This window comes from Mustela lutreola, chromosome X, assembly GCF_030435805.1.
Source record: "Mustela lutreola isolate mMusLut2 chromosome X, mMusLut2.pri, whole genome shotgun sequence".
NCBI classification, from domain to species: domain Eukaryota; kingdom Metazoa; phylum Chordata; class Mammalia; order Carnivora; family Mustelidae; genus Mustela; species Mustela lutreola.
Genome location: NC_081308.1, coordinates 42826962 through 42853643, shown reverse-complemented (window position 1 = coordinate 42853643; position 26682 = coordinate 42826962). Strand labels below are relative to the sequence as shown.

General features: G+C 48.4%; 1 protein-coding gene across 1 annotated transcript; it reads left to right on the top strand.

Annotated features, from left to right (window-relative positions):
* The first annotated feature begins 6531 nt into the window (after positions 1-6531).
* On the top strand, positions 6532-17689 carry TFE3 (transcription factor binding to IGHM enhancer 3). Its single transcript, XM_059157638.1, has 10 exons — positions 6532-6864; positions 9186-9299; positions 10320-10614; positions 11234-11479; positions 11562-11666; positions 13120-13237; positions 13595-13651; positions 13824-13899; positions 15253-15400; positions 15844-17689. The coding sequence occupies exons 1-10, from the start codon at positions 6749-6751 to the stop codon at positions 16285-16287; spliced, it is 1719 nt and encodes a 572-aa protein (XP_059013621.1). The 5' UTR covers positions 6532-6748; the 3' UTR covers positions 16288-17689.
* Positions 17690-26682: the final 8993 nt, after the last annotated feature.

Here is a 26682-nt window from a genome sequence, read left to right as displayed (position 1 = left end):
TCCCGCATCGGGCTCTCTGCTCAGCAGGGGGCCTGCTTCCCTCTCTCTCTCTCTCTCTCTCTCTCTGCCTGCCTCTCTCTCCATCTACTTGTGATCTCTCTCTGTCAAATAAATAAATAAAATCTTAAAAAAAAAAAGATAGGAGTTGTAGGCATTCTTAATTCAAAAGGGGGAAAAATGGACAGAAACAAGATATCACTGTCCCAAGTAATTTTGAAAACCAACAGAGCACGTTCCATTAGGTTTCAAGACCTGGGACTAATTCACAGTGACGTGGGGCTCCACCTCTGGGCCCATCACTCTGCCCTCAGAATCATTAATCCTTTCTTTTGAAGGGTAGCACATGTTTGCTGCTAAGTAGCTTTAGCCCTGTGTCCTTCCAGTCGAATTTTGGGAGTCCAACATCCTTCCTTCATTTCATCCTATCTCCATTTCTCACAAGCCAACTGGGCCAGTGTTTCTGTCAGTATAACATTCATCCTCAAAAATTTTGTGGGTTTTCATGGAAGTCCCAAGGATTCACACCAGTAGACCAAAGAGTCTTCCACAAAACCTTCATGGAAGGTTCCATCCTCATTCCAGACTTCCGCTGAAATGGTTGAGAGGATCCATGAGTCACACATCTAATCTCTTTAGTACTAGCAAAAGGCTGTCCAGCCACACCTTTGGTTCTCTCTCCAGAGCATACTTAGCTGAAAGTAAATCTCCTAAATTCTGTATCTTCTGCAATCTGGACAGCCAGAGAAGTTTCCAGACCACCAAATCCTGGATCCATTTTGCATAGCAGTTCTTCCCTCAATTTATCTCTTTCCTTTCACATGTTACTAAAAGCAGTATGAAGAATCAAGCAGTACCTCTGACACATTCCTTGGAAATCTCCTCAGCTGAATATCCAAGATCATCACTGAGAAGCTCTGCTTTTCACACAACTATAGGACATAGTTCAACTAAGTTTTCTGCTTGTATATATATAAAAAGGATTGGGGTGCCTGGGTGGCTCAGTCTGTTGGACATATGACTCTTGATTTTGGCTCAGGTCATGATCTCAGAGTCGTTAGATCAAGCCCCGGGTCAGGCTCTGCATTCAGCATGGAGTCTGCGTGAGATTTTCTCTCTCCTTCTCCCTCTGCCCCTCCTCCTGATGCACGCACACTCACTCTCAAATAAATTAAAAAAAAAAAAAGAGGAAGGGGGCCCCTGGGTGGCTCAGTCAGTTGGGCATCTGCCATTGGCTTGGGTCGTGATCCCAGGTTCCTGGGATCGAGCCCCGCATCAGGCTCTCTGCTCAGTGGGGAGTCTGCTTCTCCCTCTGCCTCTCCCCACTGCTTTTGCTCTCTCTCTCTCTCTCTCTCTCTCTCTCTCTCTCTCTGTGTGTGTGTGTCAAATGAATAAATAGCATCTTTTTTAAAGAAAAATAAATAAATAAAAACCAGGAGTGTGTGTGCACAAAGAAAAGACCATGTGAGGACACAACAAAAAGCAACTATCTGCCTGTGAGACCGACAGACCTTATCAGAAATGAATCCAGATGACACCTTGGTCTCAGACTTCTGGCCTCCTGAACGGTGAGAAAATACAGTTCTGTTGTTTAATGTGCCCAGTCTGTGGTATTCTATTAGGACACCCCAAGCAGACTAGGACAAAGCCACAATCTGTGTGCATGAATGCACCAAAATCTGTGTTTATTTCCTGTGGCTGCTATAACTAATTACAACACACTTGACAGCTTGAAATATAAGAACTGTATTCTTTCACGGTTCTGGGGGCCCAAAACCCAAAATCAGTTTCACTGGGTCAAAATCAAGGTGTCAGAAGAGCTGTACTCTCTCTGCAGACTTTGGAGGAGAATCTTCTTGTTGCCTCTTCCCGCTTCTGGTGGCTGCTTTCATTCTGTGTCTCGTGGCTACATCGCTAAGATCTCTGCCTCAGTGGTCACATTGCCTTCTCCTTTTCTTTCTCTTCTATTTAGGATTTCATTTATTTATTTGCAGAGGGACAGGCAGGGGGAGCAGCAGAGGGAGAGGGAGAAAGAGAGCCCAATGTGGGGCTCGATCCCAGGACCCGAGGATCATGACCTGACCCGAAGGCAGATGTTTAACCCAATGAACCACCCAGGCAGCCCTGCCTTCTCCTTTTCTATCAAAGCTGCCTCTGCCTTTCTCTTATAAGGACACTTGAGATTACAACCAGATTCTATTAAAATAATCCAGGATAATCTCCCCATCTCAAAATTCGTAATTAAATCACATCTGCAACGCATTGTTTGCCACACAAGGTAATATTCACAGGTACCAGGGATTAGGACATGGACGTATTTTGGGGAGCCATTAGTCAGCTGATCACACCATCGTATGAGAGTGAACATAATAACTTTACAGAAGACCGGACTTTGTCTCTAATCACTCACCAACTTCCCATAGTCCCTTCCAATCCTCCAATGGTATTCCCAGTTCACCCTTCAGTGGCTCCCGCCTGCACTCTTAAACTTGCTTCTAGTAGCCCCATTCCTCCTGAAGCCCTTCACGTAATCCTTTAGTTGCCTACAAACTGTCCTGTAATAGATCCCAACCTCGCCCCAAGCCACCTTTGATCTCCACTCACATCTGTCTCTAGACATCCCCAATGTCACCCTCCAATTGCCTTCTTTTCTCTCCATATTTTCTGTTAATCCCATTCCACAGTCGCCTTGCAATGAGAACCCATACGCACCAGAGAGAGAGAGAGAGAAAGAGCCGTGTTGAAAAAGTTGGAAAGGGGCGCCTAGGTGGCTCAGTGGATTAAGCCTCTGCCTTGCTCGGGTCATGATCTCAGTGTCCTGGGATTGAGCCCCGCATCAGGCTCTCTGCTCAGCAGGGAGCCTGCCTCCCCCTCTGTCTCTGCCTGCCTCTCTGCCTACTTGTGATCTCTCTCTCTGTCAAATAAAATAAATAAAATCTTTAAAAAAAAAAACCAAATACCTTAAAAAAAAAAAAAGAAAAAGTTGGAAAGATGTGAGCAAGAGATTAAGAAAGAGACTGAGGGAGATGAAGAATGGGTTTATTGTGCAGGTGATGGGGAAGCATTTGTCATGGACATATCTGGGGTATGTGTATGAAGCTGGTGTTTGTAGAACTGGGGTGTGTGACAGGATAATTAACGTGGGGGTCTAATGCTGTAGATTTTTTTCCTCCCAGTCAGCTGTAAGTTTTCTTTTTTTTTTTTTTTTAACTTTGTAGCATCTTGCAATGGACTACAGTTTTATATTTCCACGGGATCAAACTGGAGAGATGGTGCAGCGGGGTGGTAAAGAACACCTGGGTTCTAATTCCAGATTTTATAAATTGGGGTGACCTAGTGAAAATGACTTAACCTAGCTGTACCCTGGTTTCCTGATCTAGACGTTGGGATAATAAATGGAACCTTACTGTTGTGAGGTTCTGTTTTTGTTTTTGTTTTTTCAAAGATTTTATTTATTTATTTGACAGACAGAGATCACAAGTAGGCAGAGAGGCAGGCAGAGAGAAAGGGGGAATCAGGCTCCCTGCTGAGCAGAGAGCTGAAGCGGGACTCAATCCCAGGACTCTGGGATCATGACCTGAGCCTAAGGCAGAGGCTTTAACCCACTGAGCCACCCAGGTGCCCCAAGAAGGCTTTTTTTTTTTTGCCAAGGTTTTAAACACATTCTCCAAAAATATTCTGTTCTGATGTGTTTTTTTTTTTTTTTAAGATGTTATTTACTTGAGAGAGAGAAAGAGAACATGAGCAAGGGGAGGAGCAGAGGCAAAGAGAGAAGGAGACTCCCCCTGAGTAGGGAGCCCAAAGTGGAGCTGGATCCCAGGATCCTGGGACCATGACTTGAGGTGAAGGCAGATGCTTAACTGACTGAGCCACACAGGTGCCCCTGTTCTGATGTTTTTTATAGTTTTTTTTTTTTTAATGTTTAGGTCTTTAACTAATCTGAAATTCCTTTTTCTTTTCGCTTTTTAAAGAAAATTTTAGGCTTTATTTTAAAGATTATTTATTTATTTATTTGACAGACAGAGATCACAAGTAGGCAGAGAGGCAGGCAGAGAGGGGGGGGGAAACAGGCTCACTGTTAAGCAGAGAGCCTGATGCAGGACTCGATCCCAGGACCCTGGGATCATGACCCAAGCTGAAAGCAGAGGCTTTAACCCATTTAGCCACCCAGGTGCCCCCAAAATATTTTAGTTGTTTTTTTTTTTTTTTAAAGATTTTATTTATTTATTTGACAGAGGGAGATCACAAGTAGGCAGAGAGGCAGGCAGAGAGAGAGAGGAGGAAGCAGGCTCCCCGCTGAGCAGAGAGCCCGATGCGGGACTCGATCCCAGGACCCTGAGATCATGACCTGAGCCGAAGGCAGCGGCTTAACCCACTGAGCCACCCAGGCACCCTAGTTTTAAGTAACTTCTACACCCAACATGAGGCTTGAACTTACAACCCCGAGATCAAAAATCGCATGCTCCACCAACTGAGACAGCCAGGTGCCCCATGGAATTATTTTTTTCTGAATTGTGTAAATTAGGAGTCTGATCCCTCTCCCAAAAGATAATCATTTCTCCCCAAACCATTTAGATAAATTAGTCCATCTCCCTCCCAGTTACTTGAAATATCATTCTTAAAATATCATTTACTAATTCTCACAAGTACCTAGGTCGATTTTTGGATTTTTCCTGTGCCATCGATCTAATTTTCTATTCCAACTCCTGTATCACAGTGTTTTAATTACTAGTGCTTTGTGATATACTCTGAATTTGTTAAGATTATGCCTCCCCCTTTCTTCCTCTTTCATAAAATTAGATATTCTTTATTTAAAGGATTTTATTTATTTATCTGAAACAGAGAGATACAGAGAGAGAGAGAGAGAGCATGAGCAGGGGGAGAGGGTGAAGCAGACTCCCCGCTGAGACTCCATACCAGTATGCTGGGATCATGACTGGAGTGGAAGGCAGAAGTTTAAGCATCTGAGCCACCCGGGAGCCCCTCAAATTAGATATTCTTACATATTTAAGGCACCATAAGAACTTTAACAACAGGTCTACCAGTTCCATTTTGGAATTTTTATTAGTAATGTGTTGATTTTTTTTTTTAAGTTTAATGGAGGGGGTGGGCCTGGGTGGCGCAGTCAATTAAGTACCAGACTCTTGGTTTGGGCTCAGGTCGTTATCTCAGGTTCCTGAGATCAAGCCCCAGGACCAGCTGAGACTCTCTCTCCGCCTCCCTCTGCCCCACGCATGTGCCCTCTCTTTCTCTTTCTCTCTCTGAAATAAATAAATAAATATTTTTTTAAAAAAAAGACTAATTTGGGACCTAATTGTCATCTTTATTATGTGGATAATGGGATTGGGGTTGTGCAAGCATGTGGGGAGGTGCGTATTTACTAAGCCAACGTCCTGGGCCAATACAGTAACGCGCAAGACGGATGAGAACTCAGTGAAGTTATTTGAGGTCCAACAACTGGGTAGGGTCTTGGGATGTTGGGAAGGGGGAAGGGAAGGGAAGGGTCCAGGTGTTCTTTGAGCTGACCGTGTATGGCTGGGGCATCTTTGCTGTGTGTGAGCTAGCTTGTCTGTATCTGGAACACAGACTAGCTCAATAAATATTTGTTCAGCCAGTGCACAAATGAGTGAATCAAGTTTTGGAGAGCCGATTGCATGCCAAACAACCTGCTAGCACTTTTCATAACTTATCTCTAATCCTCATAACAATCCTGCCAGACAGGTAATTATGACCCCCATCTGACAGGCCAGGAAAGCTGAGGATCGGAGAGGGGCAGTCCCTTGCTCAAATCCAAACCCGGATCTTTATTATTCTCGAAGTCATTCACTGAAGAGACCAGATTTCCATCCTTTCACTCATTCATTCGTCTGTCAGGGATTTATTAAGCACTCACTATGTAGTACAACGACCTAGTACAGCAATAGCTCTAGGTGACACAGAGTAGGCGGAATGCTCCCGGGAAGACCAGCTGGGCGGTTAGTTTGTGGGTACCGAAAGGGCGGGGTTTCTGGTTCGCACCTCGGGGGAACTTAGCTGCCTAGGCCTCCCAGTTAAGGCTTCTGCTGAGGAGGCATGGCTGGATGGAGGTTGCCTCGCGATCTAGGGAGCGGTCGTTACAAATATCGGCCAAGAGGGGGCGCGGTCCTGCTGCTAGAAGCGTGGCCTGGAGACCCTATGCGCGCAGACAGGCCACCGGTGCGCAGGCGCAGAGGACGCAAGAAGCGGCTTAAAAAAATCCTGCGGAGGGCTCGCTTTCGGGGGCGTGGCTTAATCAAAGTATGTCTCGCTGATTGGCCACTGTTCCTGGGGGCGTGGCCTAGAGCGTCCTTCTCGGAATGAGGGCCGGCCGAATCGAGTTTTCCCTCTGTGTCGGAGGCGTAGTTTAGGGCGGGCCCTCGAGCCACCCCTCGATGATTGGCCGCCTCATTCAGAGGGGGTGGGCCAGCGAGCCGTCCATCCTCCGTGCGGTCACTTCCTGTGGAGTTTCCCCAGCCCAGGGAGGAGGGGGAAGAGGACGAGGGGGAGGAGGGCGGTCGTCCAGGGTTAGGCTGGGGGGGGGTGTTGGTCCGTTCAGGGCGGGGGATGACTCACGGCCCATCCCATCGTCCCGACGCCGCCCGCCCGCGCAGAGCTCGCTCCATGGCTTAGCGGAGGAGGCGGTGGCGAACGGGGGGAGGGGGACTCTTATTTTGTTAGGGGGACCGGGCCGGGGCCCGACCGGCCTGGCAGGGCTCGCCCGGGGCCGGGCGTCATGTCTCATGCGGCCGAGCCAGCTCGGGACGGCGTAGAGGCCAGCGCGGAAGGCCCTCGAGCCGTGTTCGTGCTGTTGGAGGAGCGCAGGCCAGCCGACTCGGCCCAGCTGCTCAGGTGCGGGGCCGCCTGCGACCGGTAGTGCCGACTGGGGTTTCTGGGGGGGACAACGGGAGCCCGGGCCTGGGATTGCAGGCCCTCGGCCTAGGCTTGGAGGACGTCGGGGCGCCGGTCTTGGGAGGGTACCTAAGGAATCCGCTGGTGGCCTGCTTGAACTGAGGCTTAAAGAAGTCATGGAAGTGCCTTAAGGGAGGCCTGGTTCTAATTTGGGGGGCACTTGACTGGGTTTAGAGGGGTAAGATTCTGTTGTGTCCCGAGCCTGGTCTGGGGCAACTGAACTTGGGGGACTGGGGCTGAATTTGGGGTCCTTGAGTTAGGCGTGAGGGGAATGAATTTGAGGGGGTACTCTGTAGGCAAGGCACTGATGTGAAGGGAATTTTCCCCTCAGTGTCAGAGAAGGGGTCCTGGAAGACAGAAGTGCTGTCTTGGAAGCTGGATGATTCCCAGTGGCCGGTTGCTTGACTATGTTTGGGGATAACAGGAATCTGGAGGGATTTGGGGGTATCTCAGATATGCTACGTGGGACCAGCTTTGTGTGTGTGTGTGCGTGAGCAAGAGAAGCAACATTCATCAAGGCTTGACCAGAATAATCACTTTATTACCCCTGCCCACCCACCCAGCTGGGTCAGATCATGGTCAGGGATAGTGGAAAAGCCCTCTTCCCACACCCCCACAGGGGCTTGAATGAGAGACAGTGAGACAGACAGAGGCAACAGAGATGGTCCTACTTCTTAGCTCGGAGAAGGCCTCAGACCTTACTTGGGAACCCAGAGGAGGGTCTCGTTCCTGCTGCCAACCATCCCAGCCTCTCAGCCAGCCTGGCTCACCCTCTGCGCGTGCCTGGATTCTTTTTCTCCCCCTGCCCGTCAGACAGTCAGACCCTGGAAATCAATCATCTCGAATCTGTCCCTAGAGCTGGAATGAGGGCCAGGTTCACCATCCCTGCCTGGGTGGGTCCTCTGTGGCCTCTTCACATCCTCACTTCGATCAGCAGGCTTGTAAGCGCCAGCCCACTCTGTTCTCACCCTGCCCACCCCAGTGCCCATCTCTTCAAACTTCAGTGCAATGGGTGTGTGAGCAGGGATGGGGCTTTGCCTGCTTTCTTCCTGGGATTGTGCTGAGCTCAGCAGCTCCCCAAGCTTCCTCTTCTCGACTTCCTGGGTGGTTTTAGGTCCCCAACTGAGGGTGAGGAAAGGAAGGTAGAAAACAGATCCTCGGAGCCGCGGGAGAGAGTTCTTGTTAAGCAAAGTCACCCACAGTGTTTCAGGATTCTAAGTCTTTGACTCGATTCAGGATGCATATCCATTCACGTGCATGTGAATGCTTCCTACACACTAGGGTCTTGCCCCTGGCCTGGAGGACTGAGTGAGAGAGAGCCTTTGCACCCAGTGCTTGCCCATTTTCTGACGACTTCGAAACAACCTGGCTCATCACAGTAGTGGGAATAGTTGAAAGGGAGGGGTGTACAGCTTTTTATTTTGTGTCAGTGGATATTGGTTTTAGAGGTAGGGTTGTGTGTGTGCGCGCGCGCGCGCGCGCGCTGTCACAAAAATCCAGGAGAGCGCTGGACAGGCTCCTCCCGCCAAGAAAAGAATGCTTGCTTGCGGAAGCGGATCACCCACCCCAGCGCTCCCTCTTTTAAATCCAAATTACCGGAATGAGGGGAGCCCTTGATATTTCCGTTTTGTATTGGGGGTGTGTATTGGCTTCCCCTGAACTCGGGCTGGGGCGGGGGTTACTTATTTGCAAAAATGGTGGATCCTTCCGTCCTGTGAATCATCGACCCCAGTTCTTTGTGATGCATTCAGTTTCTGTTACAATGGGCTGTTGTGCCGAAGGGTGCCCCCACAGTGCTGGAAGTGTGTAGACCTATGTGGGCTCACATTCAGCTGCCAGGACCCCAGGAAGAGGTATGGGGGCTGGAACAACTCTGACTGCGAGGTCAGGACTCCTGCAAAGTGAATTGTCCTTCCTAAATTCTTTGCTTCTCTTTTCCCTCCAACCCAGGTTATTACACGTGACTGTGTTAGAGTGAGGAGTTGGGATCCAGGCACTGTTACTATTTTGAATCCTAAGGGACTATGGGTAACAGCAAAAGCAAGTGGGGAGGGAAGAGGGGTGTGGGGAGAGAGGAAAACCTGGAAATTCCCGATGGTGGTAACCAAGGAGTAGCCTCTTCTGCGGCCTGCGCTCTGGTCCCCTCTCCCCTGATGTGTGTCTCTCTCCTTCCCACTGCCCACTCTTTCTTTCTCTCTTGGAGGGGAGTGAGGTCTCCACATACTCACTGACAATCACCCTTCCCTCCCTTCCACCCTCAGCCTCAACTCTTTGCTTCCGGAATCTGGGATTGTTGCTGACATCGAATTAGAAAGCGTCCTCGATCCGGACAGCTTCTACGAGCTCAAAAGCCAGCCCCTACCCCTACGCTCAAGGTCTGTCTCCCCTGACTCCCCTCCCAATTCCTCAGGCCCCTCCATCCCCTCTTGACAGGCAGAGGCCCTCAGTGCCAGGACAACCCTTTCGGCAGAGTGCATTTTCCAGATGGTAAAATTAAGGGCCTGAAAGTGTACGTCACACAGGAAAGCAGGTGGCCACGCTGGGATTCCATTAGCTTGAACCAGACCTCCCCTGCCTCCCTCCTCCCAACCCGAACACCCATTCATACACAAATATTGCTGGAAGCCTCGGTTGGCCTGCGGGTGCCCAGCCGCCAGGTGGGCGGAGCTGTACCCACAATCCCTGCTCACCCCTTTCCCCACTCAACAAACTCACCCCCCCAGCCCTTGAGGAACCCCTGCTGGTCTCTTCTTTCCCCAAGCTTGGAAGTCTAAATGTGCTGAGTCATCGGCCCGGGCTCTGAGAGAGGGGAGGGGACCTGGAAGAGGGGCAGGAAGAGAGGATTGTGAAATCTCTGAGATTTTCAAGACTGCCTAGCTCCTGGGTCTAGAGGCCCAGGCTGGGGCTGAGGAAGGCCCTGCACTTACCCCTGTAGCCAGATGCCCATGACCAGGAGCTGAGCATCCTCAGCCCCAAACGGAGCTTTAAGAGCCCTCTATACCCTAACCTACTGCCATGGCCCCCATTTGGCATCCTTCTGCTCTCCTTTAAATGGGATGGACCCCCTCTCCCACAGCCTAGCAATGGCATCTCTCCTCAGTGTTTGAACAGGCCCAGATCCAGCCTTCACCATAAGGATCGAAGGCTAAACCTTTCCCCCACCAGACTGTGACCTCTAAGGGCTGGGACTCGGCCTGGTCCCAGTATCTCCCCCGTCAGACTGTGAACCCAGAGAGCCCTGAGCAGGTGTGCTTCCTGGGTGTCCCCCTCCACGTTGTGGCCCCTGAAGGCAGAAAACAGGCCTAATTCCAGTATCCGCTTCCTCCCACGGTGACTACTTAGGCTCAGGACAAGACTTTTAGCTTACCTATGGCCCCATATTTCCCATTCCACAGCCTCCCAATATCACTGCAAGCCACCCCAGCTCCACTCTCTGCATCATCTTCTGCAGGGGGCTCCAGGACCCCTGCCATGTCGTCCTCTTCTTCATCGCGGGTCTTGCTGCGGCAGCAGCTCATGCGGGCCCAGGCCCAGGAGCAGGAGAGGCGTGAGCGACGGGAACAGGCCGCAGCCTCTTCCTTCCCCAGCCCTGCCCCTGCCTCTCCTGCCATCTCAGTTGTGGGCGTCTCTGCAGGGGGCCACACACTGGGCCGTCCTCCCCCTGCTCAGGTGCCCAGGGAGGTGCTCAAGGTAAGGTGACATCCAGAGGACCTGGGAGGGGTCTTGGTGACTGAGGAGTGGTCGTGGTGGCTTTTCAGCCAAGGTCCTAGGGGCTCTCAGGAAGGTCCCAGTTACTGTTCAAATAGGCTGTGTTAGTGTCCCGTTATATTTAGGGGTTCCAGGGCATTCTCGCGCAGCCATGAGGGGTTCTTAGGAGGCACAGGATGTCTGGGTGGGCCCTGGAAGGTTGTAAGTGCCTCGAGTGGGCCCTAGGGCCTCCTATGAAGTAACCCCAGGAAGAAATTCATAGGAAGAGTTTCCTGTGTATGTCATACATTAAGAGTTTGGCCACTGGAGTGACTTGGGAAGCCACATGTGGCTTCTACGTCTCCTAGGTGATGTCAGAGACTGGAGAGGGAGTCTTGGGACCTGTGCCAGGGTGCCCCAGAAACTGAGGGATTTCTGAGAAAGAGTTTGGGCCCCTGGGGAAGACTTCCCAGTATTGGGGGAGGTAGGAGGGGTTTCTGATTCTGGGCCGGGTTTGCTGGCCTGAGCCTAGAAACAGGTGACCTCTGAGGGTCAGCCTGGGGCACATAGTCAGCCCATCCTACCTTGTCCCCTTCCACCCCTCCTTGCTTCCTTCCAACAGGTGCAGACCCACCTAGAGAACCCGACGCGCTACCACCTCCAGCAGGCACGCCGGCAGCAGGTGAAACAGTACCTGTCCACCACACTCGGCCCCAAGCTGGCTTCCCAGGCCCTCACGCCACCACCGGGAGCTGCTAGCGCCCAGCCGCTCCCAGCGCCCGAGGCTGCCCATGCTGCCGGCCCCACAGGCAGCGCCCCCAATAGCCCCATGGCGCTCCTCACCATTGGGTCCAGCTCAGAGAAGGAGGTCAGTAGCTGCAGACAACCTTACCACACTCCCCGTCGTCCAGCTTCCTCTAACCCTTGTCCATATTCCCTTCTTCCCTCAGATTGACGATGTCATTGATGAGATCATCAGCCTGGAATCCAGTTACAATGATGAGATGCTCAGCTATCTGCCCGGAGGCACTGCAGGGCTGCAGCTCCCCAGCACGGTGAGGCCCTGAGATGGGAGGCTGGCTGAGGCTTAGTCGCATCCCTCTGTCCCTGACACGACACCCAGGCTGGCTGTGTATATAAGACCCTTACTTTGGATTGTACGAAGATAGTGAAGCACGCCATGGGGATGAGAAGAGAGCACACTAGGGCCCTGGTACCTTGTGTTAGGCTGTGTGGAGAGGTTGTCCTGGTGGATTCTGAGAGATACAAGGGCAGGGACTCTGGGGAGGTAATCAGGCATACCTAGGCAGTCAAACTGCAGTGTGGGAGGGACCAAGGAATGGGACTCTTGTAGCAAGAGATTCAGGTCATTGGGATATAGCCAGACCATGTAGCGATTGGAACATATCAAAAGTCTTAAAAACCTGGTATGGTTGAACCTCAGGGTGATCGGAAAGTACATTTCTTTCAGTGAACCATGCCAAGAGGCTGGATCCTTGTGGAGAGTGGGTAAAACTCTCTGGAGCAAGGGATGTGCCAATAAATTATACAGTTCTGGTTCTGGAACATTCCAGGAGTCCTATAACTTGCTTTGGGACATACCAAGGGGGCTGTGGCTTTGTTTCCTTCCAACACACCAAAAGGACAGAAGCGTGTATAAATACGGCACCAGCTTATCAGAACTTTTTATTGATTTGGACACAGCTAGGGACTGGGACCTTATATTAACGTGGATCCAGCAGACTAGCAGGGGTTTCAAGAGATGATAACTCATCAAGAGGTGGGATTAATTATTCAGGGTTTAGTGTGTTACCTTGGAGTATATCCAGGAGAGGGTGAAGGAAAGAGAACAAAAAAATCAAGGCTGGCATAAAAGAGCAGTGCTTGTTGAATAGTTGGACAAGAAATCCTGAGAGATTGGAATGCGTAGGAAGATACCAGAAGTCAGGAGCTCGGTGCATGACCATGTACATGATAAGGTGGTGGAACACAACAGCCACGGCAGAAGGCTAGAGATCGGGCTGGAACTCTCTGAAAGGCCATATTTTGGATAGAATGTTACCATGAGAAGATTGAGCTGGAGTGTTCCAAGAATGCCGACTTGGAACATTGTGCTAGGAGGGGCTGACGGGCTGGAAGGTTGCATCGTAGCCGAGAAAGACCTGAGGAGGAGTGGTTTTCCAGCACTTCTCAGGGCCAACCCCAGAGTTGGGGAGAGGGGCCTCCTAGGTTGCTGAGGTATTTGGGGGCACTCAGGGGCACAAGGAAAGGGTCCAGCAGACTCTGGTCCCCTGACCAAGCTGGGTGGGTCCACGTGATCCTGTCCTCCCCACTGAGTCGCCCTGCAAAGTTCCCTTGAACGAGAGGGAAGGGTCCCTGTGTTGAGCCAGCCAGTCTTTGTGTTAGGGCATCTGTGGAGCGTGTGGAAGGGTGGGGGCCAGGTTCTGAGAAGGGGGCCAAGCCTGGGGCTGCTCCGAGCCGTCGTCTCTCTGCCCTCCCTGCCCCCAGCTGCCTGTGTCAGGGAATCTGCTTGATGTGTACAGTAGTCAGGGCGTGGCCACACCAGCCATCACTGTCAGCAACTCCTGCCCGGCTGAGCTGCCCAACATCAAACGGGAGATCTCTGGTAAGGGCCAGGGACTTGGCCCCAGGCGCCCATTCTGGACCCCGGGGTGAGCCCTTTGTCAACCAGGTGGGCCTGATGCTGGGGGAAGGGACTTAAGCAGACAGAAAGGGGCTGTTTGCCCTCTCCTTCCACATGGCCTATGGGCTAGCTTTCACCCCATTTCCTCTTGTCTTGGGTTTAACAAATGACCAGTCACCAGGGCTCTTTTTAAAAAAGTCATGAAAGTGGCACTTCAAAAAAAAAAGTCACTTCCCTGTCTCCACCCACCATCTCCTACCCCCGCAGCCGTACATGCTGCCCTCTGTCTTTCCCACGCCCAGAGGTCCTGACTACCCGCCACCCCCACCTCTCTTCCAGAGACGGAGGCCAAGGCCCTTTTGAAGGAACGACAGAAGAAAGACAATCACAACCTAAGTGAGTGGGCTCCCGTGCCCTTGCCAGCATGCTCTCCAGCCCTGCCTCACTCCCTGCCCTGGCCTTCCTTGAGGGGGGCCTGTCCCTGCAACAGCCTCCCCATCCCCAGCTCCTCCTCCCTCCTCAGGCTGTTGACAGCTTTCCCACTCTTCTCCCCACCCCACCCCCAAAGTCGAGCGTCGCCGGCGATTCAACATTAACGACAGGATCAAGGAGCTGGGTACCCTCATCCCAAAGTCCAGTGACCCGTGAGTCTAGGATGGGGGGAGGGCCTTGGGCTGGCAGAAGGTGGGATGAGGGCCCTGTTCCCCTAAAGCTGTTCCTGGGTGGGAAGCGCCTGGCATTTCTGCTCTGGGTCCATCCAGCTTTCAGGACCCTGCATAGGGGCATAGCCCCTTGTAGCCCCTAACCTACAATTTTAAGTGCATGACATTGCAGTCAGTGTGCCTCATCTGGTCCCCATCTGACATAGGCACTCATTTTGGGTTCATTTAGTACTTCCGAATTATTCATTCAAGGGACGCATCGAGCTGCTTTGTGTCAGGGACTGTGCTAGGCCTTGAGGATATCAGAGGGACAAAATAGACAAAAATCCCTGAGCTCCTGGAACTGATACTTTAGTGGAGGCAGACAGACCATAAACAAGATAAATAAAATCTGGGAGGTTACAAGGATTGTAGTGGAGAAAAATAAAGAGAAAATGGGGGCGTGCCTGGCTGGCTCAGTAGAGTGTGTGACTCTTTTTTTTTTTTTTTTTAAAGATTTTATTTATTCATTTGAGAGAGAGTGAGAGATAGAGCACAAGCAGGGGGAGAGGGAGAAGCAGACTCCCGGCTGAGCAGGGAGCCAGATGCGGGACTCGATGCAAGGGACCTAAAGATTGTGACCTGAGCCAAAGGCAAACGCTTAGCCGTCTGAGCCACCCAGGCTCCCCAGTGTGTGACTCTTGACCTCAGGTTTGTGAGTTCAAGCCCCATGTTGGTCATAGAGATGACTTTAGAAAAAGAATAGAAGGGGCGCCTGGGTGGCTCAGTGGGTTAAAGCCTCTGCCTTCGGCTCAGGTCATGATCCCAGGGTCCTGGGATCGAGCCCCGCATCAGGCTCTCTGCTCAGTGGGGAGCCTGCTTCCCCCTCTCTCTCTGCCTGCCTCTCTGCCTACTTGTGATTTCTGTCTGTCAAAAAAATAAATAAAATCTTTAAAAAAAAAAAAAAAAAAAAAAAAAAAGAAAAAGAATAGAAGATCGGGGAATGTTGGCAAGGGTTACAACTTAGGGTGAGGAGGGGTGGGCACAGGGCAGGCCTGGACTGACAAGCAAACATGGGCGGTGAGGCAGGAGCCATCTTGGTGTCTGGGCTTCGAAGAGTGTTCTCGGCGGAGGGCACTGATGGCCTGGAGGCCCTGAGGTGGGAGTGGTTTTCCATGTTCTAGGAGCATGAATCTGTTCTTCCCCCAGAACAAGTGGGAAGGGCATTCCATACCCTTGAGGTATGCCCCACCCCTGAACTTCTGGTCTAGGCCTGTGCTGGTGCAGTTGCCCCATCAGCTCCCGAGAGCCCCCCTACGCAACACTGCCTCCTTTCCTCCCCGTCGGGCCCTACAGGGAGATGCGCTGGAACAAAGGCACCATCCTGAAAGCCTCTGTGGATTACATCCGCAAGTTGCAGAAGGAGCAGCAACGCTCGAAAGACCTGGAGAGCCGGCAACGTTCACTGGAACAGACCAACCGCAGTCTGCAGCTCCGAATTCAGGTTTGGGACAAGGAGGCCGTGGCAGAGGGGACGGGGGCTCCCTACAGGCAGAGGCAGAGGAAGAGCAGGCTGGGATTTCCTGGCCTACTTGGGGGATCCCCAGGCTTCCCCAACTCACACGACAGTGACAAGTAGCAATCATAACCCTACCTAGAACAGCGACGAATACTGGCTAATGTATATGGTGTTTGTCTCGTGCAGCGCACGGCAACAGGAGCCTTATCTCCATTTGCTAAGGTAACCCTCTGTATGCTTCCGTGAGGCAGGGACCGTTATTCCACTCGTTTTACAGAGTGGGACTCTGAGGCCCAGCGACGTTAAGCAAAACTTGCCTCAAGTCACACAACCCGTGAGCAGCAGCCTGCCCTTGGCACCATCAGACTTCTCTGCCTCTGAGGAACCATGAACCCCATCTGATCCTGCCCCCCCCCTACTTTTCGCAGGAGCTAGAATTGCAGGCACAGATCCACGGTCTGCCGGTACCTCCCACCCCGGGGCTGCTCTCCCTGGCCACAACTTCAGCCTCTGACAGCCTCAAGCCAGAGCAGCTGGACATTGAGGAGGAGGGCAGGCCAGGCACAGCAGCATTTCACGCAGCAGGGGGATCTGCCCAGAGTGCCCCCCATCAGCAGCCCCCAGCGCCACCCTCGGATGCCCTTCTGGACCTGCACTTTCCCAGCGACCACCTGGGGGATCTGGGGGACCCCTTCCACCTGGGGCTGGAGGACATTCTGATGGAGGAGGAGGAGGAAGGGGTGGCGGGGGGACTGTCGGGCGCCCTGTCCCCACTGCGGGCAGCCTCTGACCCCCTGCTCTCGTCGGTCTCCCCCGCTGTCTCCAAGGCCAGCAGTCGCCGCAGCAGCTTCAGCATGGAGGAGGAGTCCTGATCAGGCCTCACCCCTCCCCTGGGACATCCCCACCCAGGAAAGGAGGATGCCTCAGGATGAGGCCCCACCTTTTCCCCCCCACCCTCCCGTGAGACTGCCCTGCCCAGGTGTTGGGGGGAAGAGCAGACATGATGAGGTCCCACCCCTGCAACCAGGCAAGGAGGAGGAGTCAGGTGAGGCCCCGCCCCCTTCCCCACCAGACCAGCCGGTGAGGCGTTTCAGCAATGGAGAAGGCGGTAACCTCGGGCCATTCCCCTGGAGATTGCAGCCTCGCCCCGCCCTGTGGGATGCGCCCTTGCCCAGGTGAGGGAAGGAGGCAGCATGAGCTAGGCCCACCTTTGCTTAGGGACTCTCCTAGCCAGGTCTCCTGGGGTAAGGAGATAGCAAGATACTGGCCCACCCCCTCTCTTGGAACCACTAGTCTAGTCAATCCGGGCAGGGAAGAGGAGTCAAAATAATAGAGGTCTCACCCTGGGGGTTTAAGCCCTGCCCTTTCCTCTCAGCCCTGCCCTGTCCAGCCAAGGAACAGACGTGAGGAGAGCCCTTCACCTGGGAGCACAGTCCTGGCCTTCCGGCCGTGCGGGAGCCAGGCCCCGCCCCTTCCCTATAGGCTCAGCAGAGCGCAGGTATTTCAAACATGGGGGAGTCCGTGAGATCAGGCCATGTGGAGATCAGACCTTGTCCCTTAGCAACATCCCATCAGAGCATTCCACGCTGCAGGGAGGGGGGAGAGTGGTACTTTGGCTCCCCAGCCTTAACCTGGGACCAATGGGACCTAACCCAGGAGGGCTCTGAGCCAACCTTGCCCTTGGAGAAGAGGGCCGATCTTGAAATCTTGTGGGGCGACATTCCAGACCTCGATCAGGAGAACTAGACCCTCACCCTTGGGTAGAGTCCCGCCCCCTACTTTGAAGGGCAGTTTAGGGAGGTGATGGGAATTAGAGGGTACGGAGTCCAGGTTCCCAGAACCAGCACCGCAGCACTCTTGCAGTCTATAGAGGAGCAGGATGAAGGAAGGGGCCTTTCTGGGGAGTTCCCAAGCCCGGGGAAAAGTGGAAGCCTATCCCACCAAAGCAGAGGCTTGGAGGGAGGGTTGCAAAAGCATATGTACACCTCTTTTGTTTATCTGATTTTTTTTACTGACCCCCACCCCCATTTCTCAGAAGCTAGGTCACCTCCAATCTCCGGCCTCCATCCACCCCGTTCTCCATTTGGGAGGACTCCTCCCCATTTCAGAGCTGTGAGACACTCCCTGCCCATGCCCACCCTTCCTACCACATACACCCAAGGTTGTCAGCTTCAGATCCTTGGGGTCAAGCCCCAAGGAGGGTGTACTAAGGGGTCTGTAGGTTTGTGATTAAAATAATAAATGCTAGGCGTGTTTGATGCGCTTTTAACTTTGGCAGAGGGTCTCCTATCCTTGCTTTTGACTGTACAGTGAGCACGGTTGGGGCTGGCCAGGAGGAAGAAGGTTCTTGGAAGAAACATTTATGTGGGATGGACTAAAGAACTTAGAGGGGTTGGAGGAAAATAACCTGCGAGCAAAAGCAGTCAGTCCTTAACTACCTGCCAGGCACCCTCCTGTTATGTTTCCCCTAATTGTTTAATCCAAGGACTAATTATGAAGAAAGTGCCACTTCTCAGACCCATTCCATGTTGGAAGAAGCTGAGAACTAGAGTTTAACTAACTCCCTGAAGATACATAGCTAGTAGATGGACGAAGAGCTAAATGGTAAAGTTAGGAGAGCGAGAGATCTGCTGTGAAGCATGTCATCACTGAGGGCAGAGGCAGCAAAGATTTTCTTGCAGGCTCACTTTTGGAAACCGATCAGGAAGCGTATGAGGATAACTCCTGGCAGGCGGTAGAGGTCTGCCAGATGGTCCAAAGGGCACAAACAAAAACCATAAGGGTGGAGGGACAGGCAAGCAGTTCCGTTTAGGGACAAATGTTGACATTGGGGGGGCGGTTTAAATGGAGGTAAACAAACACAAATACTCTTCTTGAAAGTTGGGGAAAAAATATTATTTTTGGAACTCCTCCACCAGACTCTGGCTCCCAGGATGGGCATCAGGCCTGGCCTTGCATCTCCCCTAGCAGATTGTGACCGCCACCCTTCCTAGTCCTTTCTGGCTTGTCACACTGACCATTAAGGCCTGGTTGCCGAGCCTCTGGCACCAGACTGATGTGTCCCTGATAACCTTTTCTGGACTTCCTCCTCCTCGAATCTGCTGTGTTCTCTTTTTCATTTTGTGAACATAACACATAACGCCCAGAAATGTTTTTCTCCAAGTTTGTATTCTGAAGGAAGTTGAGCTTACTTAACGGAAGAGCTGCGAAAGCATTGACGTTCCTGGACCCATCAACCAGCATCCTCTTATGTGAATATCCTACAGAACCATGGCATATTTATCAATGCTAAGAAAATAACATTGGCACAGTACCAGGAACTCAACTTTCAGGCTTTATTTGGATTTGACTGATTTTTCCAAGAATTTTTTTTTTTTTCTGTTCTAGGATCCAAGTAAGGAAACTCTGTTATCTCTTCCTGTGTAGCAAATTACCACAATCTCAGTGACTAAAAACAACACACGTTCACATTCTCCCAGATTTTGTGGGTCACGAATCTAGGCTGGCTTAGCTGGGTCTTCTATTCCAGTGGCTTTCCCGAGGATACTACCAAGGAAGGTATTGGGCAGGATTCAGGACTCCTCTGGAAAGCGGGACTAAGGAAGGATCTGGTCTGAGCTCCCATGAGTTTGAGCAGGTCTCAGCTCTGTAGCCTGCTGAACTGAGGGCCCTGTTCCTCGTTGGTTATCAGCTGGGGAGCTCCCAGTCCTTCACATGTGTTCCTTTCCTTCCATGAGGCGCTCACGCATGGTGGTTTGCTTTGTCAAACCTGCAAGAGAGTCAACTAGCAAAATGGAAGTTGCAGTCTCTTGTAATGTAATCACAGGAAGTGACATCTCCTCAAAGGCAAGGCATTTTCTTGGTTAGAATCAAGTTACTCCAGGGGAGGGGATTACAAAAGACCATGAATATCAGTAGGTCGGGACCACTGAGGGACCATCTTAGCAGCTCCCTACCGCATTGCACTTAGCAGCCACATCTTGGTTTCCTCTGACAGTTTCGTGCTTTGTCCACAGAGAAGGGCTAGAAGCTGCTCTTCTAAAAACAATGAGCATCTTTAGTACCCAGATCTTGGTTTCTACATGACATTATCCAGTAAAAGGAACCAGGGATCCCTGGAGAAATGGCTGGTCATAAGGCCAGGGTAGGGAAGTACAGGATGGGACTGGAGCCTCCTATAGTCCCACAGAGTAAGGAAGTACCAGAAAGAAAAAAAAAAGGAACATGTCTTAAGGATAGAAGAGCCATCCTGAAAGCTCCCAATGGCCAAAGCTGGCCCAGCTTGAGCAACAAAAAAATAATGATAGTATTGGTTTATAGTCCCCAAAATGAAATATCTGTGATGCCACACTTATATAAATCAGTGATATGATTGAATAAATAAATGCTGGCTACTGGACAACTCCATGCATAAGAATTCCAAATAATAATAATTATAGAAGGAATGAGGGAAATAGAAAATTACTGTTAAAATACCATAGTAATAACTGCTGCGGACCTGATCCACTAAATGCAAATATTAGTGGGCAAAACTTTAAGGTGAACAGGATAGTTGCAAGGCCATAAAGTATCACTCCAAAATTTTTTTAAAAGATTTTTATTTATTTATTTGACACAGAGAGAGGGATAATGAGTGAGTGAGCACAAGCGGGGGTAGTGGCAGGCAGGCAGGCAGAGGGAGAGGGAGAAGCAGGCTCCCCATCAAGCCAGGAGCCTGATATGGGGCTTGATTCCAGGACCCTGGGATCATGACCTGAGTTGAGGGCAGCCACTTAACTGACTGAGCCATCAAGGTGTCCCCCAAATTTTTATTAAATACTTGATTCCACACACACACACACACACACACACACCCAAAAGAGTTGGAGCTTAATTCTCCTCCTCTTGAATCTAAGCTGGGCTCAGTCACTTGCATCAAAAGACAAGAGTAAAAAAAGTGAAAAACAGTAACTTTGCAGTAGAAAAATCTGACAGACCCCACCTTAACCAAAAGATGAGTTAACATCACCAGTTCTAAGACACATTGCTGTCAGGTATCCCTGGAAGTGATACAATGAGAAAGCATTTCACGTTCATAGTATTCTTCCTCAAAACCCCATAACCCCTGTGTAATGATGAGAAAATAGCAGGGAAAAAATGAATTGGGACAAGGACATCCTACAAAATATTTTACCCGCATTCTTCAAGTGTCAAGATCACACAAGACAAAGAAAGATTGGCCTTATATTTAAGCAAACTCAATCATGTTTGTCTCCATATGTCAATTCTGGCTTTTTTTTTTTTTTTTTTTTTTTTTTTTTTTTTTTTTTGAGGCGAGGTGCTGAGACCCAGAAGCTGGCGTCATTCTTCGAATAAGTTTATCAAGGCTATCTGCTGTCCTATGCTCCACTGGTTGGAACATGATGGCTGAGAGAAGAGAAACACGCAGTGAGCCTGGACTGTACCTTCTTTCCACCTGGGTCATTTTCAGGACCTCCCTGTAGGGAAGTAGAGCTTAAGCAGAGGAAAGCAATGGAGCTGATCTGGGAGGGACTGATCAGATTGCAGGGCAGCTGGGATTTCAATCTACTGGAGAAAAAGAAGCTTTGTAGAAATCACCATAGGCATTGCTGTAGGTATTTGGCCAAATGCTAGGCTATGCAGGCTCACAATAAAACATTGTGAGAGGGGCGCCTGGGTGGCTCAGTGGATTAAGCCGCTGCCTTCGGCTCAGGTCATGATCTCAGGGTCCTGGGATCGAGTCCCGCATTGGGCTCTCTGCTCAGCAGGGAGCCTGCTTCCCTCTCCCTCTCTCTCTCTGGCTGCCTCTCTGTCTACTTGTGATTTCTCTCTGTCAAATAAATAAATCTTTAAAAAAAAAAAACAAACACACACTGGGAGATGGGGCGCCTGGGTGGCCCAGTAGGTTAAGCGACTCCCTTTGGCTCAGGTCATCATCCCGGGCTCCTGGGATCAAGTCTTGCATCAGGCTCCCTGCTTGATGCAGCACCTGCTTCTCCTTCTCCCTCTGCCTGCCACTCTGCCTACTTGTGCTCTCTGTCTCTCTGTCAAATAAATAAATAAAAATCTTTTAAAATAAAGTAAAACAAAAAAAAACAAAACACTGGGAGGCTTAGCAGAGATCAGTCCTGGGATTCTGTGAACTAAATGGATACTCGCACAGTTCAGGGAGACAGAAGTCTTGGACAGCCTGAGTAGACAAATGCTGTAGGTATGTCTCATGCTCTACTAACTGAGCCAGATAGGCATTTCCCAGCTTTATTGTCTCAAGACATGTTTTAAGGATATGTTAGAGAGGATCTACAGTAACTCTTACTCTAGCTAGGGCTGAACTGGCCTACTCTTGAGGCATGGTCTTTCTGGGGTGTTTGTTTCTCATTAGGGGTATTGGATTACTTAAAAAAAAAAGGCTCAAGCAGAATTGTGGTATTCACAATGTATGTAGATGTAATATACATAACAATGACACAAAGGACAGAATTTGGGAAACTATACCATTGCAAGGATTTTGCATCTCATGTGAAATGGTACAATATGAACTTTCAGTTCACTGTGATAAGTTAAGGATGTACTTTGTAATTATCAAGGCTACCTCTAAAGAAAATAATGAAAACAGGGACAGGTGAAAAGCCAATAGAAGAATAACAATTGAATTTTAAAATACATTTGGGGGCGCCTGGGTGGCTCAGTGGGTTAAGCCACTGCCTTCGGCTCAGGTCATGATCTCAGGGTCCTGGGATCAAGCCCCACATCGGGCTCTCTGCTCAGCAGGGAGCCTGCTTCCCCCTCTCTCTTTGCCTGACTCTCTGCCTACTTGTGATCTCTGTCTGTCAGATAAATTTTTAAAATCTTAAAAAAAAAAACACCTCATCTCTTTAAAAAAAAAATCAAGTGGTACAATGTTCAGGAGAAAAATGTGTTAAGAAATGAATCAAAATTGAGATGCTTGTGTGATTTTTTAAATATTAAGAGCACTTAGGAAAGTAATACAAATTTGATCTATTGATATATTTGACTTTTCACCAATTAAATCTGATCAAATATCAAACATTTGCTGAACAAACAGTATTTTTTACCAGGAAAAATAATTGACCAGGAAACATTTATACACTTAAGATAGTGAAGGTTTGCTATTATTAAATTCTTTCATAAAAAATTTATTATTCTTCTTTTAAAAAGATTTTATTTATTTGAGAGAGAGACCACGAGCGGGGGAGGGACAGAGGGAGAAGCAGACTCTCCACTGAGCAGGGAGCCTGACGCATGGCTCTATCCCAGGGCCCTGGGATCATGACCTGAGCCGAGGGCAGATGCTTAACCGACTGAGCCACCCAGGCACCCCACAAAATTATTTTTCAATATTTGTTTCTCACCAACATTGTCTGGAAATAGGGTACATCATTTTCTGCTATTTGTAATGGCTGATTGTTGTATTTATGTGTTTATGCATTTATGTTTATGTATTTATAAGTATTTATAAGTGTTTATGCATACCTGTTTTATTAAATATTATAATTTGTAGGATCTTAATATATATTAATCATATATTACATATATTTACTCAAAACATTGTTAGTAAAAATAAAAATATCTTAAATTTATACTAAAAATATTCTAGACAAATATGGCATCTAAAAAAATCAAGTGGTACAGGGGCGCCTGGGTGGCTCAGTGGGTTAAAGCCTCTGCCTTCAGCTCAGGTCATGATCCCAGGGTCCTGGGATCAAGCCCCACATCGGGCTCTCTGCTCAGCAGGGGAGCCTGCTTCCCCCTCTCTCTTTGCCTGACTCTCTGCCTACTTGTGATCTCTGTCTGTCAGATAAATTTTTAAAATCTTAAAAAAGAAAAACACCTCATCTCTTTAAAAAAAAATCAAGTGGTACAGTGTTCAGGAGAAAAATGTGTTAAGAAATGAATCAAAATTGAGATGCCTGGATGGTTGGGTGTGTGTTTAAGGTATACAACATGATTATGTCCTATATGTATATACTGTGAAATGATTTGTGAATCCAAATAGTAGATGGGATATCCTTATGTCTGGCCTAAAAACAACATCAAAAACAGGTACAGGTATTTAATGGGCACCAAGATCAAATATAATCAAGGCATTTTGCTCACAAATAAAAAACGTTTATCATATATTAAGATATATACTATGAAATGATGAAATATATTATTCTGAAAACAAAAGCATCTTGGTGAAAATCAGTTACAATTTTGTATGGGACTAATCTGTGTGGAGTGATATTTTGAGCCAAGTGGGAAAAGTTAGTAAAGTTCTGTAATAAAAAAAAAAAAAAACAAAAAACAAAATTAAAAAACATGACTTGATGCCTGGGTATTTCAGTCCATTAAGCATCTGCCTTTGGCTCCGGTCATGATTCCAGGGTCTGGGATTAAGCCCCATGTTGGGCTCCATGCTCAGCAAGGAGTCAGCTTCTCCCTCACTCTGCTCAGGCTCTCCCTCTCTGCCTCACTCAAATAAATAAATAAAGTCTTTTTAAAAATGACTATATAAAAAGCTGCATGCTTAGTAGATGGCCCATTCTTCTGCTTAGAACAAATAAGAGAATGTGACTTCGAAAGAAATTTTACTGAATGTACAATGGGAGCACAAGATATGAATGTACTTCTCAAATTTCTTTTAATTTTTTGAAAGTAAACTCTATACCCAATGTGGGGCTCAAACTTATAACCCCAAGATCCAGAGTCATACATTCCATCAACCAAGCCAACCAGGTATCCTATAACTATCAAATTTTAAAATAAACTAAAAAAGATAGTACAGAATTTGAAAATGTAAAAAGAAAAAAGAAGTTGCAAATGTATGAATCACTGAGAATATCACATATTATGGAGAAAGTGCATATCAAACAGAAATTAATGAAATCATAGATACTCTAATTTCACATATCAAATGGTAATAAGAAAAATTAGTGGCTTCAGATTTTGGATTCTATCCAGAGGTAAGTTATTTTCTACAAATACATCTGATTTACAAAAGGAGGCCATTGACTTAGCTCTTAATATTTTGATCTAAGTCCTGCAGAAATTTATCCAAAATAGTTTGAAGCAGCATGTAAAATCAATAATTTGTAATATAAATTCAACCTTATGTTTAGATCTTCTAAAAGTGATTCACGAATTTTGTTTAGTGCAATCTTTTATTTTTTTTAAGATTCTATTTATTTGAGGGGTGCCTGGGTGGCTCAGTGGGTTAAAACCTCTGCCTTCAGCTCGGGTCAGGTATTGAGCCCCACATCGGGCTCTCTGCTCAGCAGAGAGCCTGCTTCCCCCCGCCCCCCGCTTGCCTCTCTACCTCTACTTGTGATCTTTCTCTCTCTGTCAAATAAATAAATAAAATCTAAAAAAAAATTTATTTATTTGAGAGACAGAGTGAGCGCGAGCAGAGGGAAGGGTAGAGGGAGAGGGACAAGCAAACTCCATGCTCTCAGCAGGAGCCTGACTTGAGGTTCAATTCCATTACCTAGGGATCTTGACCTGAGCTGAAGGCAGATGCTTAACTGACTGAGCCACTCAGGTGCCCCTGCTTAGTGCAATCTTATCTAAATTTAGAAATGGGTTGAGAATTTTTTTTATACATCTAATGGTCTTTTATTTGTTGTTGTTGTTGAAGTATAATTAACATATAGTGTTATATTAGTTTTATTTTTTAAAAAGATCTTATTTATTTATTTATTTGTCAGAGAGATAACACAAGGGAAGCAGCAGGCAGAGGGAGAAGCAGGCTCCGTGCTCAGCAGGGAGCCCAATGTGGGGCTTGATCCCAGAACCCTAGGATCATAACTTTAGCCAGAGGCAGATGCTTAACCAACTGAGCCACCCAGGTATCTCATATTAGTTTCAGGTGTACAGTATAATGATATAGCAATTCTATACATTATTCAGCACTCCTGATGATAATTGTACTCTTAATCCCCTTTATCTATTTCACCCGTGCTCCGACCCACCTCCGCTCTGGCAACCACCAGTTTATTCTTTATATTTAAGAATCTGGGTTTGGGTTGTTATTGTTCATGTTGTTTGTCTCTTTGTTTTATTTCTTAAATTCCACATAGGAGTGAAATCATATGGTAATGGTCTTTTTTAAAGATTTTATTTATTTATTTGACAGACAGAAATCACAAGTAGGCAGAGAGGCAAGCAGAGAGAGAGGGGGAAGCAGGCTCTCTGCTGAGCAGAGCTGGGCTCGATCCCTGGACCCTGGGATCTTGACCTGAGCCGAAGGCAGAGGCTTAACCCACTGAGCCACCCAGGCGCCCCGGTAATGGTCTTTCTGTGACTGGCTTATTTCACTTACCACTATACCTTCTGGTTCTAACCATGTTGTTGCAAATGGCAAGATCTCATTCTTTTTTACGGCTGAGTAATATTCCATATTCAATTATAGCCCCTCTTCTTTTTTAATTTCTATTTTTATTTTAAAAATATTAAGTAATCTCTATGCCCAAAGTGGGGCTTGAACTCACAACCCTGAGATCAAGAGTCATATGCTACACCAACTAAGCCAGCCAGATGCCCCATATACAACTTCTTTAACCATTCATTGATCAGTGAACACTTGGGTTGCTTCCGTATCTTGGCTATTGTAAGTAATGCTACAATAAGCATATGGGTGCATATATCTTTTTGAATTAGTGTTTTCATTTTCTTTGAGTAAATACACAGTAGTGGAATTTTTTTAAAAGATTTTTATTTATTTATCTGACGGAGAAAGAGAGTACAAGCAGGGGGAGCAACAGAGGGAGAGAGAAAAGCAGATCATGACCTGAGCCTAAGGCAGACACTTAACCGACTGAGACACCCAGGCGCCCCAGTGGAATTACTGAATCATATGGTAATTCTATTTTTAACGTTTTGAGAAACTCCCATACTATTTCCACAGTGGCTGCACCACTTTGCATTCCCACCAACAGTGTAGAAGAGTTCCTTTTTCTCCACATTCTTGTCAACACTTGTTCTTTCTTGTCTTTTCAATAATAGCCATTCTGTCTGGTGTGAGGTGATATCTCATTGTGGTTTTGATTTGCATTTCTGTGTTGATGAATGATGCTGAGCATCTTTTCATGTGTCTGTTGGCCATCTGTGTATCTTCTTTGGAAAAATGTCTGTTCAAGTCTTCTGCCCGTTTTTGATTGGATTATTTGTTTTTTGCATTTAAGTTGTATAAGTTCTTTATATATTTTGAATATTAACCCTTTATTGTGTATATAATTTGCAGACATCTTCTCCTATTCAGTAGGTTG